The 19,642-nt window shown below is 42.0% G+C and overlaps 1 protein-coding gene across 1 annotated transcript in view; it reads left to right on the forward strand.

The window, feature by feature from the left end:
* ccdc85al (coiled-coil domain containing 85A, like) overlaps window positions 1–17,156 on the forward strand; it is a 21,574-nt gene extending 4,418 nt beyond the window's left edge. Inside the window, exons 3-4 of the mRNA XM_068588742.1 lie at window positions 13,362–13,419; window positions 16,148–17,156. Of these exons, the coding sequence (XP_068444843.1) occupies window positions 13,362–13,419; window positions 16,148–16,166 (77 nt within the window). The 3' untranslated portion in view covers window positions 16,167–17,156. The remainder of the gene's footprint in view (window positions 1–13,361; window positions 13,420–16,147) is intronic.
* Window positions 17,157–19,642: the final 2,486 nt, after the last annotated feature.

The following is a 19,642-nucleotide window of genomic DNA, read 5'->3' on the forward strand; positions in this document are numbered from 1 at the left end:
GAGCACTACCTAGCCTATGAAGCAGTTGTATAATGTAATCTGTGGCTCTGGAGGAGCTTTGTCATGGCTGATGCCCTGATGATGTAATTGTGATGTCATCAGGGTCATCTCGTTGGTTTTGGAGATTAAAAAAATGTTGTCAGAAAGACTGTTACAAACATAAAACTGCGGAAAAAAAACAGAAAAGGATGGCCTACAAGAGACAATATTGAGCTGCATTATGCGACATATAGTGCTTTTGAAGCGTCAGGATTATTCAACCTCTGCTACTTCGATTGTGACCATTCTCTTTGTAAACGTCCTCACAACTTTATTAAATGAAAAAACACAATCGCTGGAGTACAACGATTACAATACAGCCACTGTAGCCTCACAAATAACAGCCTTGTGAACATGCTCTCTTGAGCCATTTTGCAATCTCTACTGATTGCAGAGGGTTTTATTGTGAAGACAACACACACACAACTTTGAGTTGGATCATCATTCTGATTATATTTCATCTCTCTGTTCTCTGTCGCGTCATGTGAGATTTCAATCTTCTTGTAACCTGAAACCCATATGATGTCTGCAAAAGGCCACGCAACATTAATGCCCTGCAAATCCTTAATTGGGCACTCACTGGCCCGCATGTCTGGTGGTTTGCCAACTGTGGCATAACTGTTGTGAACTTAGCTCAGAGTGAAATGTGTGCACCAAATAGCCTTTAACCAGGTTCATAAAGACTTCATTAAGCCTGTGTGTGAGAGAAATGTGTCTGTGAGTGGGTGTGTTGCTGTAAAGTCCTATATCCTCTGTCAGAATGGCTGCTTATCTTTATCACGAATGTGACCACTGGGACGCCATGCCTCCACTGACCTAACAAGGATGCTAACTTCAAGTGTCAAAACACAGTATTTACAGTTATATTTACGGTTACATCAAGACATGCAAACAGCACCTATAGCCGGAGGTTGAAGAATTTACCTTCTGTGGTGTTGATACTAAATGTATTGTATCAAAATGTAACCAGACAGGATGTGTTTCGCTGTGGAATTTTGCTGACAGATTGAAATATACAAACACTGCAGAAATGGAAGTGTATGCACAGATGCCTGTGAGGGAGAAGTAAAGAGAGCATCCACCGGCCCATCCTTTCCGCCGTGTCCTTTTTTGGATGAAGAGGGAATTTGATTCCTGTGACGATGTAGTACACTCCACTCCCTTGGATTATCCTCTAAGCCCTTTGCACAGTATTATTTCATTTTTGTGATGTATTTGCTTGTGTACTAGTATGTGTATGTCTGTGTGTGAGATTTGGGTGGCTGTGTCTTATCCAGTGTCACTGCAGCCGTGTTTTATTAAGATAAATGAAAGGTTCATGTGCACGTGCCACTCTCTGAAGCTGAGGCCATTTACATTCCTGACAAAATCCAAGATGAAAGCAAAACATCACTCTGACCTCTGCAGCCTTTTCACACAAACTGCTGCTGCATCTTTTGATGAGCTTTTCACACGTATTCTGTTATGTCTACAGCCGTGTGAGGCCTATTGTCTCCAAAACGACGAGAGGCATTCTTAGTTGCTTTGTAAAATGAAAAGAAATTTAAAAAAATTCTGCCAGAAGAATAGAAGCCTTATTATCTTAACAATGCATGATCCAGTAACAGACAATGGGGTGTACCTAAAAAGGCATTTCGAGAATTCAGGGAGGAGCAAGTGCATGAATAAAAAAATACAATAACTACACGCCACTTTAGAATTTAACATGTTCCTGAATCGTAATACACATTGTCTTGCCCCTATAAAGTGATGGGCCTGTAAAGACTCAGTAGCTACAAATAAACAATGAAACCTTTAGGTCAGCTGAGACCCAGATCAAATATGTCCGTCTTCCCATGTGATAGACTCGCTCTTCGTGGAAGCTAATCAGCTGTGAACACTGTCGTCTCCTGACCTAGACTGTTTGCTAAGCTTATAGGATCTCTGCACTGCAGAGGGTCTATTTCAAAAAGAGGAGAGACTTAATCATGTTTTCTGCTTTAGCTATCACAAGTTCTGCATATTAGCTTAAGCTGCTCAGATGATCGGGAGGCACAAAAAAAAGGCTGCATGGGAAAAAAGGACACTACAGTGTGTGTGTGAGAACCTCTGCCCTCATGATGCCAATGAATGCCACATAGACACATACACACACACACACACACACACACACTCACACACACATATACACACACACCTTTAGTTACTCGTGCTGTGTCAGGCTTTTTGTTCTTCCAAGGCACAAATGCAGTTTACAATGATGACAGGTTCGCACTCAAAATTCGTAGTTAGTGCTGAAACTATGTGTACTGAAGTTTACACAAACGTGCAACAAAGCCTCATTTCTAGCTATTAATTTTGCCTCCTGAAATGACAACGGCCGTTAGCTGATTTTACCGTTGGCCCTTTGCTTGTTATTATATCTGAATCATGTGATCACAGTGAAAGATAGCGGACTATCAATAACATCGTTAACCACAGACTATAACAACCAAGCCTCTAGGAACAACACCGGACTGAAGGCATTTCGACATAGTGGCCAAATCATAGAATTACAATCTTTTAGTCGATGATGTCATGGGGCCCAAAAAATGAAACAAAATCAGCGGCAAATATATACAGTTCATACGATAAAGTAACACTTGTTTCTTCTTGTTTGGGCTTCACTTTCATAGGTATGAAAGGGTCACCGTCTCTAACGCTGCATCCAGTGGACTTTACACATCATGATGTGATGACAACAAAAATTGTGTCACATCCTCTCTTTCCCCCTGAAACAATTTCCATTGTATTGTGAGCTTCCTGCAGCGCCTTTTTTAAATGCTTGTCTCAACATGTTGGGGAATATATTTCCTCTGAATGCTCAGCATGTGTCAGTACATGGGCGAAGATGATTCTTGATCTTCTTGTGTTGTGTCTAATATGTGTTTCCTTAATTTGCATTGCGTGGCGCTGTTATACGGCTGGTGTATTTTTGACCTAATAAGAACTGACCTACACTGGCAGCATAATCCTCCATTCTTGTGCATTGTATGTTATTTTATCTGTTTAAATTAGCACAGATTATCCAACTGCCTCATTCATTCTCATTCTATTAATATGTAATTGTAGCATCATTTCAGACTATCCAGCTCCTCTGGCTGTTGTTTGAAAGTGTGCTGCCTGTCTGAAACAGGAAATCCTCACTAAAGCATTGGCCTCTGATAGTGTTCTCCTTCTCCACTGTCACTGGCTATCTCTTCCTCTCCTCTCTCTTGCCTTTCTCTCTCTCTCTCTCCATCCTAATTGGCTGCCAGTGTGAACAACCAGCTGTCGGACAGAAAGAAAACTCTGATTACAAAGCCCTCTTTCTGAGGACGCTGGAGGATGTTCTGTTTGCCAGGCAGGGCTGAGGAAAGAGGGATGAGGAGTATTTGAGTGTATTACTGCTTGTTTTCTCTGTATCGCGCTCCTCTATGCAACATATCTTCCCCTCTTCCTCTGACTCCCTGCTTTCCTCTTCCTCGTTCGTCTGCCAAGATGAAGACTGAAGAACGCAACCCCTCGACAAATTGTGAAGTCTCACAGCCTAAGAGCCATAAAGAAACTCCAATCTTTGTCACAGCTGCTTGGGCTGAAAGGATTTGGGGGAGCATTAGGCTGCAGTAATTCAAATAGATTAGTATTATAACCAGATAACCACGTCACTACTGGCCATGCTGTCTTTTCCTTTTCATTACTAGTTCAATTTACCAAAGTGGCACAATGTGTAGATGTACTTGTTCAGACACATACTCTTGTGTTTCTGTCACTGATAACTGTTTAAAACATTTATGTTTGAGTATTGTTCTGCAAAGACGGGCAGAATGTTTCTTTCTAAAATTGTGAAGGTATTTTCTGCTTCATGTGTTTTTATCATTTCTGACAGTGAAGGAATGAGAGCAGTTTAGAAGTTCAAGAGATAGTTCGTGTTGAGGCCATTGGAGACGTTCATTTTACAATGTGGATGTCCTTATCACAACCAAAGGGAAAATTGTACTTTTAAATGCTATCATGGCATTTGAATTTGTAATCACACCTGAGACCAATTATGCCAAACTCCCTCGTAGACCATGAGTGCAGCCATTAACCAAGGAATGCATGATTAGGCTTTTTTTTATTTACCTCCGGTGAATATCATTGTCATTTTTAATCAAGCCGCCCTCATCTTCATCTCTTTAAAGCATGCTTCTCCTGGATGGCGCAAACACTGTATGCTGCTTTTCAGGTCATTTACCCATAATTCCATCTGAAAACTCATGGCAACAGTTATGTCAATGGGAACTGGAGTGTGAAATGTCTCCCAACAAGAGAACAAAAACATGTTTTTGGCAAGCTAAATTATAAATCAGGGGGAGACAAGAAGAAGGCTAATGTACTGGAGATATAATTAAGATGAACGTGTGGTTGCATGTGCAGTATTCTGGCACTCTGATTTATGTAAATGTTATTTTCTACCTTTTAAAACTGATTATTCAATCAGTAATTATGTAGACGTGGAGCAGTTGGCCACGGCAGGATGCATCCAAACATATCCCCCCACCAGCAGCTCCCCAGCTAAGTAGCTGTGTGAGTTATGACGGAGGCTGCTTGGCGTGTGCGGGCGTCGCTGCAGCCCAAACCCCAGAGGTATCTGACAAATGTTCCACAGTAGCCCCAGTCATCCGGTAGACACGCAAACCCAGTGGAACGAAGAGCAGTCGTTGTCCTCTTACGCCGTGCCAATGGGGAACGGCCCACTGAGCTAAGAGGAAATTAGCTCGCTAGGCCAGGTAATTAACTGGAAGTTGAGCCGCCGCCATGTACGAGGGCAGCGCGGGACCTGAGGGAACCTCCGTCAGTCCCAAAGTCACCAGCAGTAACCATGTTTAGCTGTTGCATGATGATGTTGTTCAGTGGTAGCTGTGTGACACGCTGAGAGCTGGCAGTCGGCGGGCATCAGGTGAAGGAGGGGAGTGGAGCTGGACGGATGCAGCTGAGTGTGTCATGTGTGTTTGGCTGCTTTCAGCCATAGTTTGTGACAAGGAAGACCTGACAGTTTTTATTCAGCTCATACTGACTTGGATACATTCAATTAGTTATTTATATTGTTTATTCTGCCTGAGCGAGTTTGTTAAGGAGCATTAACAGAGTAGTATGCGAAATGCAAAAAGCCTTCAGGTTACCTCACCTTTGTACAATTCAATGTCGATTATTGATTATTTATACCAAATTAAGAGAAGTGCATTACGATTGTTCTTAATTATCACCTCTTATGCACAAAGAAAATTAGTTTACTAGAATGCGTACCACTGTAATAAGGCAATTGTGAGCTACTTGTGGTGCAGAAAAAAACTAAACAAAATATTAGTTACATTAGTTACAATACATTACAACCAACATCACAGTCAGACTAGAATTTGTAATTTGGCTTTTCTTTCAGCGAACACCCCAAGTTAAAGTTACTATGAGAATCTTTCCCTTCTCTTATTTTGGCGGTAGTGTTTCTGTGAACCCCCCCCCCCCCCCCGTCCCTCCAGTGGGCCCAGCAGTACGACCTGGGTCTGCAGCAGCGTGGTGCTGATGTGGACTCTGAGCGTGGACCGGTGTGGCAGCGAGGCGAAGCTCCGCTCCTGGCTGGTGAACCCGCAGGATTTCGTCTGATTTAGCTGACACGTATTCTGATCGGTATAAAATCGAAACTGCTTCATAACTAGTTAAACGTTCCTCAACTTAAACATATTGTAATGCTCTGCTTTCCCATTCTCAAACATTAGAGATTAAGAAGCAGAATTATTTTGCATGATGTGAAAAATGTATGAGGGAAATCAGGAAATTTATTAATTTAAAGGCTTATGGCAAAAACACTTTTTTAAATCCATCATTCCTTCATGTTGCATAACAGTGACATGTATTCCATGTCTGAAAAGGGGATCAAAGTTTGCATCTCGTGCTTATGGATCCCATTTTTAATCCGTAAGAGGAAGAATGTGTCTTCTTTTTCTTGTGTTAATGCTCGGCTAGCTTATCTATGGTGCGTGTCTGTTGTGCACTTGTAACACTGATCAAGCTGAGGTGATGAGCTGCTTTGCTGCTGCCATCACGGTGATGCTTTTTACAGCCTCACCAGCTGTTAAGAACAGGGATAGAAAGAGATAACATATTGGAAACATAACAAGTCAAAACCGCTGCAGCTGACAACGTTTTTATACCTCCTCCATTCCCAACACGCAGGATGTAGTTATCTATTTCCTGGGGCATAAATCTCCGGCCCATATTGTGCATTATGTGCATTTGATGTAATGTTTTTCCTGATGAGAATGACAGCGAGGCACGTGTGCAGCTTCCATTACTGCGGATGAATGGGCTTATCCTCCCGGCATAAAAAGGTTCGGCCGTATTCATATCATTATCTCTTACTAGTTCTCTTCCAGAGAAGTCTTTTGGTCTCTGAGAGTTCCTCTCGGAGATATTGAAATCAATTTCATTACCCCCCCACTGCTCCAGACTGACAAACTCATTTCCTTTATTATTATGATAGCAAAAAGGTGCATTTAATTACATCTTACAACAAGCTTTCCGAGAGCTTTAGAACAGGAAATTGAAGTAATTATTGGGTTGCTTTGAATTGTAGTAGATGGTTATTTGCTTCTTTGGTGTTACTTTTTCAAGATTCTCTAAATGTTGGCTGAAGATTTGAGAGTTTATTTTGCAATTAGACATTGATGAGGGAGGCAGTCTTTTTATCCAATATAATGCAGTGCTAAAACTGTTATTTCCATGTCTTTAATGTGAGAAGAGCAGTGTGAAACATGCTTTATTTTAAGAGCAGAATTATGTTAATGCTTCTCCACACCTAAATGTAAGGCCCCGTAAACCAGCGTTAATGTTAGCTCATCCCTCAGGCTTTTCGGGACAAAATTGTACCTAAATTCTATCCATCACTGCCCTGTTCTGAAGTACCTCAACATTGTTTTTATATATCTGATGCAATGCATTGAATTATTTCTATCCGAATACAAAGGGCCTTTAACACTACTGCAGAAGGATTAGTTTTCATCAGGGAGAGGAGAGACAAAACCGTCTGAGAAGAGTGTAAACAAGTTTCAGCCTCAGGACATGGGTCATCAAGGTCCGAAGGCTTATGGGAGTTGAGAAGACAGAAGCCATTAAATGCTGATCCTTGGCGCTGGAGGAAGCCGCAAAGAATTGTGGGATGCTGGAAATCTAACATCATTCACAGCTGGTGCAATAACCAATATTGTGTTTCATGCCGACCCATCTGAGCCACACACACACACACGCACACGCACGCACGCACGCACGCACGCACACACATGCACACACATGCACACACACCAACCAATGTTCTTGACTCTGTGTCCTCGCCTGTTATATTATTCAACAGCAATGAGACGTGTTGGGTGGTGACATGTTAAAAAAGGAGAACAGCAGTTTATCTAGCAAATGTCCGCTTAAATATTTATTTTACCTTTGAGAGTCACAGCAGAATGCGTGCAACGCCAATGCGACTGACAACACAGGCCTTGTAGAACGTGGAGGGTGCTCGAACACGGAGGACAACAGATGTAAAGAAGAATTCAGGGCTGATGTTGCGCCAGCACTCGCTTCGATATATTTTTTCTTTTCCCTGGTCTTCTGATCTCTTTTGTTTCAATATGAAATACAGAAATGGTAGAATTAACAACAAAGATTACAATTTCTAGCCTTACCAAACACAATAATTCCTGGTCTTATTCAGAATGTGACGTCTACAGTTACTCCATGCATGATTTTGCACGTGGCAATGATTATTCTCTCCCTTTTGATTTAGATGCACGTCTGTCTGTGTCACTGACATCACACACAAACACACACACACACACACACACACAGCCCTTTTAGCCTCGCCAGGCTCCAATTATCCAGCTCTACTCCGGTGAGTTTCGTGCTCTCATCTCTTCAGCCTCACAGTGAGTCAAACTGCAGAAACCACGGCTTCAAGTTATTTTCTGTTCCTTCCCGCTGCAGTCTCTCACTTCATTCTATAGTTCTTACACAGTAGACAGACAACGCTTACCGTTAATTACAACAGCAAGACAACTTTACCTCTTTTATTCCTGTATTCTCATACTCTGCAGAGTCTAATGTGACAATACATGTGAGCTTAAATAATGGAAATGTGGTGAAGCAACACTAGGAAGGATTTTAGTGAACATAGCCTGAGTCTAAAATACATATAACAATACATATATGTTTAACTAGCAAGACAAATTTTCCACTATGAGCAGCGAGTGATTTAGGGGAATTATAAGGACATCCGAATGGACAATAAAGCTACGTGTCACTCAGAGTCCAGATGGTTCTTATGAAGAATTGCGGCACATTTAATGGTGTTTATTTATGTTCTTGCCTAGAGTCAGATTGACCTTTGTAATTTTGCATAATATATGTTGTTATTGTTGGTTAGTTGGTTAGCTTAACTTAACATAAAGACTCAAAGTGTTGTTTTTGTTTGTGCACAGATTAATGGGCAGTAGGATTTGAGAAGATTGGACGGAGCCAGGCTAGCTGTCCCCTCTGCTTTCATTCTTTGTGTTATGCTAAGCTATTGACCTCCTGGCTCCAGCTCCAAAAATGTGGGAATCCCAAAATGTGGGAATCATCCCCAAACACATAATTTTAGTTTTTTTGGCCCTCTTTAATTTTTGTGTTATTTGTGTTGCATGATTGTTGGGTTTTCAAACGTTACCTTTTACAGCAATTTCAAGTAACATTTCTTATCATTTTTGTAACAATAGTGCAATGACTTAATGCGCGGCATGTTATATTTCATAAAATGTCAGGGAAAAAAAAGAACTGAGGAACAGAGTGCTGCACCGGGGTCAGCTAACGTTTTGTAATGGGTAAAAAAAAATAATAATATAAATTGTTATCGCTATATACCGAGTGAAAGATACTTTTTCTTGGCTAGTGATTGGAGAATGGAAAACCCAGCTTAGACCGTGGATTGTGGACAATATTATTTTTCTGCACAGCAACTTCCGGCTCAAGTAGCAATTAAATATATTCTAACAAATGTAATTTAAATGTATTGTTTCATGAGTGCAAGTGAAAATAAAGTTCTTTAGATTGAGTGGCCGTGTGGCCTGTGTCTATTCACGGGTCGAATTGCGGGTCTTACATTAATTGGGAGGGCAGGTCTGGTTTTTGTCGTGAAGATAATTGCAGGTAACAGGTGGATTCCTGGGTTTAGGAAATCCTCAGGCAGCCATTTTGCTTGAGTTTGAAAAGGCCAGGTTCAGTAAATGACTTCTGGGTGTTATTATTTCTCCACACAAAGGAGTTTACCCTTAGTGTCATTTTTATTGATTTGAATAAGACAGACAAGCCACCAGGGTCTCTCCAACTCTGACTTGACAGCTGAGTCATCCAGGATTGACAACCAGTGTAGTCACTCAGCATACCGGTCCTACAATCTAGAGCGGCAGCAACCAAAGCGAGGAAGTAGCCCAGACCTGAATCGGTATCGACTTGAAGTCTAGCCTCGCAAGACTGAGGCCTTTCTGTGAGTCAAACACGGACTTGAGTCCATAAATATTTGGCTTTTTTCTCTTTCGTTTTCTCGGTGAATGTGTTACGGCCACTCATACTCATAATCTCAGCATTATGCATTCAGAGCTCATGGCCGTGTGCTCCAGAGTTGCACGTAACAGCACTGACTGTAGCGGCCCGAGGGACGTCAAGACAAGTCGCTCTCCTGCCAGCGAGCCTCGCTGACTTACTGACTGTCTCCCTGATTGTCTGATTGACTGCTAGCTAAACGGAAGGTCACTGATCTAGCATGTCATCCACAGGCTAGCCTGCCCAGCCAGCCTGAATAATTTATGTGGCAGATTTTTAGAAGATCTGAGGGAATGGCCATGTGAAATTACCGTGCATTGATCAGTTGAGAGACGGTGGGGAGGTTGGAAGGATCAAAGAGGATTGAAAGAGCAGCCGTGTGAAAAGCAGGTTCTCCCGTTTACTGGCTCGAGTCAGACATCGATAACAATGTGATTGCTGGTTCTGACAAATTATACAGATCCACCCCACAGATCCACCCCACACACTTTTTACGGTTTATCAAACGTATTTCCCCAATTTTCATGAAATAAAGAAATCCCCTCAATTCATTGTAAACACTCTTGAATCTCTTATATGATCTCAGATTCTGGGTTCTACAGAGGCAATAATTGGTGTCTGGCAGCAGCGAAAAGGGTTCCCCATCCGGAACAGTGATTTATTCAGTGTGGGAACAGCTCCTCCCCAGCCAATCTCTCACATCTCTTTGTGGGGAAATTTAGAGCCTTTCACTCGAGCTCTGGTGTACAGAGGTGTAATTTAAGGGAGCTTAGGCCCCACATTATTCGTGAGTAATCACATTATCTATATACTCTTGCTCTGACCCGCGCAGATCCCTCTTTCCTCTACACATCTCTCATCCCGTTAAATCCAATTTGGGTTTTAACGCCCTGCCTATAACTAAATCAACAAACGCGGTCCAAGTGCGCTGTATGTTTTCTCTACGTGTAACTCTCCTTGAAGGGATCACAAGGCAAGTTTTATTTGACATTGATCAAGTTCACTTTAAAGAGATTCTCTTGTATTTTGGCACATGACTGCTGTGTGTTAACAGGACTGCTCCATCGCAAGACAGCAGTTTGTAATCTTGTGACCTGTGTGTGTGTGTGTGTGTGTGTGTGTGTGTGACTGCAGACCTTGAGACAGAAAATCCATTCAAGCTAATTGTTCTCGGGCTTGAGTGAGTCCAAAGACCCAGAACTGAGTCTGCTTGATGCGTTAAACAAGAAACTGTATTGTTTCTACTGGCAGTTTAAATATTTAATGTGGCGTCTTTCATTACTGACTTCTTTTTTTACTGTAAATTTCTTGTTGTCGTTGTACTCTGATTGCGGCCTGTCAGCATCACAGGTGCTGTGATGGACAGGGCGGCCAGCACGACCCCCAAAATGATACAAAAAAATATCAAACATGTGTGAAACGGATCTGGATGTCCCAGACAAGGTATTGAGCTCAAGAACACCGAGGCGCCAACCTTCATACGGCAGGGTGGGGACAAGGCCTCGCAGACATGTGTTTATTATGAAAAATCATCTGGTAAAGTGGGCCTAATGTTCATTTTGCACCAATACAACTAACATAATTTAATGTTTCAGCGCTCTGGCATTAATCCAAAAACAATGTCACTGCGAGACCACACTATGTTTACATCGGTCTATCAGAGCATATGTTCAGACAGTCCTGCTGTCCTGCTTTCAAAGGTACCATCTCAAGAGCTGTCAGCTACACGCCCATTAAACCTTCTGTGTCTTCGAGTGTCAGGAGGAAGTGACGTCGTCGTGTATTTATCGCTCTCTAACTGCTCTATGAGCTCTGCTTTAGCCGTGAAATCAATTCCACTCTGCACATGCCGACCTCCAAATGAAAATACCCCGCAGCCCACCGCTGCATCCCCCGACTCTTTGCAGGAGTTTCCCCTCTCTCTTTGTGCGGTCTTGCCTCCCCCCTACGGAAATAAACCAAGCGACGGAAGGGGCAGGAAACTTAGTGAAGGTGGCTACTGAAATCTTTCACAGAACTCGGCGGTCACAAGAGCGTTATGAATCTTTAATGAGAGATGTTAGCGCACCATGGAGAGGAAATGTGCTGAAAACATGATTATAGGCTCATGGAGAGGAAACTGTTTGTGGAAGAGAGAAAGAGAGCGAGTGAGATATCAAGCAGGGGGGGCGAGGATGCAAGAATTGTTCTGAAGGGCAAAGTATGTACAGAGGCATTTCTTTTTCTTTAAAGCTTGGAAAGTTTTAAGGCAAAGGCATTTTTTTTTTTATCCAAACTGAGTTCTCACCAGAAGTGCTCACAGAGCCAGAGAGGACGAGGGCAGATGCTGTGTGTCCTGTACTTTAAAACACCTTCACGTCAACGCCGTTTGGTTTGACGGCAACATTTGTCTTGCGAAGCAGAAAGAAAGTAGCACAGCATTTTCTGGTCGGATATGTCAAGATAGAGTCGAGAGCCTGCCATGTGTTTCATGTCAAACATCTTTATTGCAATATAGTTTGATGTCCTACAGTTGTCAGTGGGAGAGAGCACCTTTCTGTTTAATCTATATCCTTTTTCCTATCTCGCTGTCTGCGCCCTCAGTGTCCAGCTATTGCTCCTTCATGTAATCCTCTAGTCCTACGTTTGAAACACTTTGAAAAGTCTAGATAATTCAGACGTGTGTGTGTGTGTCTGTCCGTGTGTGTGTGTGCGTGTGTGTGTGTCCGTGTGTGTGTGTCCACGCGCATTATGGTTCACATCTTCAGTGAAGGTTGTTGCCACTCTGCTCGCTGTCACTTGCCCCATTGCAGCAGAGATTGAAACAGACGAGGGGGGAATGTGGAAAAGTTGTAGATGCTGCTCTATACTACACATTATTTAGTGGTGGCCATGGGCCGAGGGAGTATACTAAGTCCTTCAGTAAATTCTAAAAGCTTGCCTATGTGCACATCCAATTTGTTACTTTTGCCCCAAAAGGCTTTGAGTTTACAAAAGACAAAGATTAAAACCTATGGGATGTAACGCGCTGTGCAAATAGAAGGAAATGTGCTTATTTTCTTTCTAGCCTCAGAGTTAGATGACAATACTGACAGCACTATCTTGTCTGAATTAAATATGGAGATAGAGCCTGGGGTTAATAAGGCTAGCTTAGCGTGAAGTATGAAAGCAAAGGAAAACACACTGGCCATGTCCAATGTAAATACCTATGCCACCCGGCACCTCTAAAGCTCACTTATTAACACAATATAGCTATTTTGTTTATTCAGTTGACAATCCAAATAGTACAGTAATCTGTGGTTTTGTTAGTTCAAGTTATTTTGCTAAGCTAAGCTAATATCGTCCTAGCTCCAGACTTGTTTTGACCTGAGTCTCCTCATTTAACTCTTGGCAAAAAAGCTAATGTGCTTTTTTGCCAGGAGTTAAATGAGGAGACTCAGGTCAAAACAAGTCTGGAGCTATAGCCAGACTTATATGATCCAAAATGTCCAAATATTCCTTTATATATGATTCAGTCAGTTTTTGCTTAAGTGGAGCCTGGGACAATAATGGACATTACAAATTCCTTCTTTTACATACCTTTCCGTACAAAAAATAGTCATCATTTATGAATCCTTTTCGCTGGTTTTGGCAGAATAAAAAGACGGACGTCAGCTCCAAATCATGAGACTAATGAGGCACTCTTCTCTTGTCAAAACAACACATTTAAAACTTGTCTCTTTCTTCTTCTCTCTTTGTCGCAGCTTTGATATCAGCCGGCTGCTGCACCAACAACTGTAGAAATGTGAAGCTATGGGACAGGTAAGAACCCCTCTGCACCCTGTTTCTTTTTCTTCAACCACCTTGCGTTAATTAGAGTCTTTGAAAGCAGAAGAGCAGCCAATGACGGTCATTGTGTGCTCTTTCCACGAGGGCCCATAATCCTGTAATTTGCTCCCATTATTCTATTTTACCATGCAGAGGGTGTATTCCTGCTTCCTATAGCTGGAGTCTTGAAACCTATTTATATTTAGCAGTAGTGTTGGACAATCAGCTGTCGAGATTGTACCGAATAATTGAATATTTTCACTCTGTTCTCTTGATCATCATTAGTTGACACAATATCTCAGATTTTGTTGTGTCAGTGCAAAATCAGTCCTTGAGTCGGGCCAACGTCCCAGCTCCAGATGAGTAATGTGTTTGCATGCCTGGTCTGGCCTATGTGTAGTCACAGTGGGTTTATAGTGGGACTAAAGAGCTCGAGGTGACCCTATCCTGTCCCTGTGTGCCATCCTACATCTTCAATCAGGTCCCAGTGGGAGGGCGAGATGGTTGTGTTAATATTTAATGACTGCAAGACAAGACATACCTCCTCCCTAGAGGATACTCACGCCCCCACTAGCCCAAACACACACGCATAATTCACACACATTCTCACCGTCGTTCTCTGGTAGATGGTGACCTTTTCGACCTTTGGACCAACGCATCCTCCTTCCTGTCTTTTGCATTCGTCTGTGCTATTTCTGCCCACTCCATCTTATCTCATACAAACATATCAATGACTCATTAAGGAACAGTACAAAGTGTACTTCATATCAGAAGATGGTTTTGCGAGTTCTGAGAAAAGCAACAAAGATGTGCTAACAATGGAGTCAGGTCATATGGTCATCTCTGGGCTCTGTGCTCTGGGAGAGAAAGACACGGGCCAGGACAAAAGGATCTGTCACTGATAAGCAACACAAAAGCCTGCAGGGATGAATATCTTGCTCACTTAAACTCTGTCTGTTTCATTTGCTTCCACATGATTTCTATCTATCTGACAAGTTGTTACTAATGGCTTTATTTATGGTTAATAAATCATTTGCTAATGCTTTGTAGTTCAGGAGCAAGCCCAGAGCATCTTTTAGGTTGCCAGATTGTGAAACATCCCTTTGGCTCTTGTGCATCTGGACCAAAATCTATGTTTTAACAATTTATTAGCATTTATAACCACAGACTAGATAGATTTTTGTAAGAACTGAATACTGGCTTCTAACTCCATTTTTGTGTTAGGATGAGAGTCAGGTGACCTGTTCAGTCAGGACACAGGTCAAAAGGCCTTTTTCACATCAGGGAATTTTAACATTACAGGTCAAAACTAAATAATGAAATGAATGATGGCTTTATTCCAATATGATCAGACACTTCAACAGAACTGATCGAGCCATCGCTAATGTTATTACACCTTTTCCTAAAATGTCTGCTGTGAAAAACAGAATGTTTGTCTTCTAATGGTATTAATCATCATGAAATTGAATAATGCTTTCTGAGTCATTTCTAATAGATAAAAGGTGTAGTCCTGATTATATTAAACTGGGTGACTGGGCTCAATAGGTTCATGATCAACAATAAGTTCATTTAATGCCGCATATACTCATCTAGGCACAAACAATAAATCCCTCAAAGGTTCTTCTCAGTCTATTAAGCCGTGTTTCTACCACACACTGCTGTCTCCAGTTCTAACACAAATGCAGACGGTGGCTCAGGTGCATTTATCTGTTGGCGTTTCTTATTTATCAAATCAGTTAATCAATCAATCGTGCCTCCCAAATGTTTCAATGTCATAGGTCTCGATCGTGTTCCATGTCTTCTACTCATCATATGAATAATTTCTGTCATATCTATTGAATGTGCTGTAACTCTGTTATGTTATTAATTCTGGTCACATGACATCTATTGCTTCTGTCCATCCAGCGAGGAGGATCCTTTTTTTACCCCGTGCAAGGGATTTTACCATTTTTATTTGGGGGAGTTTTTCCTGATCCGGGACAGGGGTGTTTGTTATGTGTACAAATTTTGTATTTGTGATTTTGGGCTATAAAAAATAAACTGAATTGAATTGAATAGGTCCAATCTCAATCTCCACCCTAACGGACTCACAGGCTTTGAGACGCGCTCAGGTAACCCCGTAAGGGTTTAGTTCTTTCCCAATGTCAAATCGTCGCGAGGGCTCTCTGGCAGACATTTTGAGCTCTTTATGAACCATTTCCCTAAGTCAGCATGAGATGCGGGGGGAATTATGCTCAATTCATAGCAATGTGATGTTAAACACCCAGTTACCAATAGAAGAATGTAGTAATGTAAAAAAAAAAAGGTAAACAAAGAGGCACGTGGGTGTTCAGCCTGATAAAAACATTTACACAACAACATAAAGGATTAAAAGTATGAATTACACACACATTTATTCAGCAAACATTTAATTTCGTTATTAAAGCTGTTTTGACAAAAAAGAAAGAGCCTGGAAGACGTTTAAATTAGGGAGTTAAAAGTATAAAATAAGTACCACAATTAGACAATATTTTGTTGATGTTGTCATGGTCACGTGGTATGTTGCTTCAAAGTGCCGTCCCATTCTTATTTACACCATTTCGGCCCTCACAGCCTCTGACACTCAACGACTTAACATGTGACGTCAGTAAGTCCCTGAGGGTTCAGAGTTTGAGGCCTTGGGGGGACACTGGGTCTGGGCCATAACATGAATTGTTATTCTTGTTCTTCTCTTCCTGTGCAGCTTTGATGCCTCCTCCTGACCCAGACTGGACCAGCTAGGCTCCTCAAACGGACCAGAGGTTGCAGTGGTACAGCCCTCCTGCGTCTCTGGCCTTGATAGACACGAGAGCCCTGGGACGCCACCTTCCACGACTCCGGATGGGCCGCCGTCCATGGCTTCTTCCACGTCCACAGCCCTGAAACAGCCTGCCTCCAAGTTTTCATTTCTACATATCGAGAGTTTATGAGAAGAAGAGGTTTGGGGGGAATGCTATTAGTACGGTTGGTACATTTTGCAAAGACTGCCGCAGCTCAATGGATTAGCATGGATCTCTCTCCCTTCCAATTGTGACACGGCTACCTCCCGGAGAGCACCCAGAGAAAGGGGAGGACGCTGAGGATCAGTGAGAGAAGATGTAGAGGACTCTGCACTAATTTTGCTGCCCTCTGTTTACAAATGTACATCATTGGCGGAGAAGCACATACATTCAACTTTCTATACCCCGCTATACTAAACCTTTACTTTCCCCTCTCTGTCTAACCACTCTCTCCCTCCTCTCCTTCATCTTTAGATTTCCATCATCTTCGGTGTGTAATGAGACTGGTGTAATATAATGTCCTGTCTCTCAAATCCAGCTGATCACATGGATGCCATTGTCTTCAATGTTTTCAGACATTTTAGCTGAATTTAAAAACAAACAAAAAGCATATTTGTCAAAGGTGTTCTAGCAAAGAAAAAAAAAAAAACCTCTTCCTGTGTCTTAAACCGCGATGGTCATCATTACAAGCTGCTGACAGATGTTCTAGATCTATAAGATGCAATGTTCAGGTGTAATTTTTCTTTTTTGTATTATCTTCTTTGCTCCCGTAAAGCGCCTATATTGAAGCTGGGGAGAAGATTATACGTTTCTCCATGTTGTTTTTTACAAGGAAGTAAAGTCCAAGTAAAAAGTAGATTATTGGATTAGTTTTCTATATATCTATATATAAATATAATATGATTATTATTTTTGACTTACTGGTATTAGAACTATTATATGAAGATGCATATGATATATAACAAATAATAAACAGACTTCTTTATGTAAAAGTGCATCGCTTGTTCAGGTTTTATTTCAGTGTGCTGAAATGACGAAGTGTGTGCTGACCTTTGACCCTTCAGGCCCAAGGTCACAATGGACACGCTGGGAAGCCGATTACAAGTTTAAGAAATCTATCTGAACACATCAACAATGATAATAAAAGGATTAGAGTGAGAGTTGTTCCTCAGTTGTTTTGATAGGTGTGAACCAATATGGTTAAGTGTGATAATAGGGATTATGATGAATTACAACAAGCAAAAACACATCCTAACCTTCTCACGTTGAACAGCACGCATCACCATGTCCCCTCCGGTCAGTTTGAAGACAATAGAGTCGAACTGGGAGGAATTTCCTGTGAAATTATTGGAACTGTACCAGCAGCTCCCCTTCCTCTGCACCCATCACCGTCCTCACATCCCGGCCAACAGGCTCACTCCAGTTGTGCTATAACATCTGCTGCACGACCAAGGATTTCCGGCACCATTGTGTGTGTGTGTGTGTGTGTGTGTGTGTGTGTGTGTGTGTGTGTGTGTGTAGACAGCCATGTCTATAGGTGCAACTCTACTTTACAACTGAATATTTACACATTTTTAAATGTAAATCTTTACAATTAGATCACACATATATAGTTTCATTATTTTAAAGACGGAATAGTTTCCTGACAGTTGGACACTGAAATTTTTAAACAGAAGTATTTTTTTCATCAGTGCATTAACACACATTTGGTAAGATTCACAGCAACATCTTACGTGTAGGCTTAAAATACAGTGCCCATGTTTATTATACTAAAGGAACACGTTATCCAGAAGTGGGGCTTGTAGGTGTGTTTTTAATATATTTAGTACGACAATGGAGCTCTTAGCAACAGAAGAACAACATATATCAGGCTCTACACAGTACTTGTTAGCAGGATTGATTCATTGTTGGTTTTGGTCTTTCTATGGGACTTGTTATCAACAAAACATAAAGAACATCAGCAGACTTCTCTAATATTTGCATTGAAGTAAGGCATAGTTATGGTGATGCTTCAGTATGGGCACACCCCCAGGAAATGAATGAAAGTCAGTACAAGGTCACAACAAATACCAATGTGTATTAGGTCGTCCACTGGGTTTAGGTATTACCAGTGCACTCAGTAAAGCAAACTGAGGCTGATCTGGTTTGATGTGATTGCTTAAAGTGATTATGCTTTACTTATTTGCCCTGGAAAATCTCTTTAATGAGGTCTGTGCCACGCTGGTATTTAAATCAGACATCTTGGCACTGCTGCTACATATTGTCCTCCTATGGGATGCCTTGCTGGAACTGAGTGATCGCCTGATCTGTAAAGCAGTGACTGTTGTTGCAGTGCGAAGAAAAAAAGAAAAGTATAGGCTACATCTTTGTGATAAGAAGGATGTTGCTTACGTGCAGAGAAAAAGGAAAGATACTTTCGGCGCTGCTCCACATCATGTTGTGCATGATGAGGAGCACACAGTACAAATGTTGGAATCAGTGCATTATGTTTGAATGTGTAATTATCTTTATATAATGCTATTAAGTGTAATTCAATAATGTGATTGCTCCTTTGTTACTTCCAAATTCAAGTACTGTGTGTGTGTGTGTGTGTGTGTGTGTGTGTGTGTGTGTGTGTGTGCATGCACCCACAGGCATTCTCCTTCTGTGTACACGTGTGCATCTACGAAGAGGTGTGAAAGTAACTGCGTGTGAGCATGTGCACGCTTACGTGCCGCTCAATACGCAGAGTAATGTGGGTGGAGTGTACATTTCAGCCAGCCAGACAGTGGCAGGTTGATTAAGACACACCCTCGACTCGACTGCTTATCCAGGGAAACAAAGTGTGTGTGTGTGTGTGTGTGTGTGTGTGTGTGTGTGTGTGTGTGTGTGTGTGTATTTCTATTGATTTGTGTGGAACTCTGCTGTTTAATGGTATTTATGTAGAGTAGGTGTGTTCGCGAGTGTGAAGTGTGTTGGTGAGCTGCAGTCTATGTGTGTGTGTGTGTGTGTGTGTGCGTGTGTGTGTGTGTGTGTGTGTGTGTGTGTGTGGGTGAGAGCATGCAGCGCCACTGATCTGCTCTGCTGCATTGCAGCATGTCCTGCCCATCCCGAGGTCGCCGTCGTCCTCCACCAGGGCACTCTTCCAAGGTCACAGCAGGTCAATCCTCCCCATCTGCACACCCAGCCGATGCAAGGGTAAATCCACAAACACCACACAAAATCTGTCGGCTGTTTGAGAAACGGACACCAGAAGAAACCAGAGCCGGGGATAACCATGCTCAGGTTGCAAGTTCATGATAATCTATCAACGTGGAGACGAGACATGTAATCTACCCAGATGACAGGTCGATCAACTTGGTAGACCATCAACACAATGAACTACTGCAGTACACACATTCTACATGCAAATGTATGCAGTTGAAGTCAAATATGACACT

This window comes from Clinocottus analis, unplaced genomic scaffold (assembly GCF_023055335.1).
Source record: "Clinocottus analis isolate CAN_PGR_092001 unplaced genomic scaffold, fCliAna1.0.p SCAF_22, whole genome shotgun sequence".
Lineage (NCBI taxonomy): Eukaryota > Metazoa > Chordata > Actinopteri > Perciformes > Cottidae > Clinocottus > Clinocottus analis.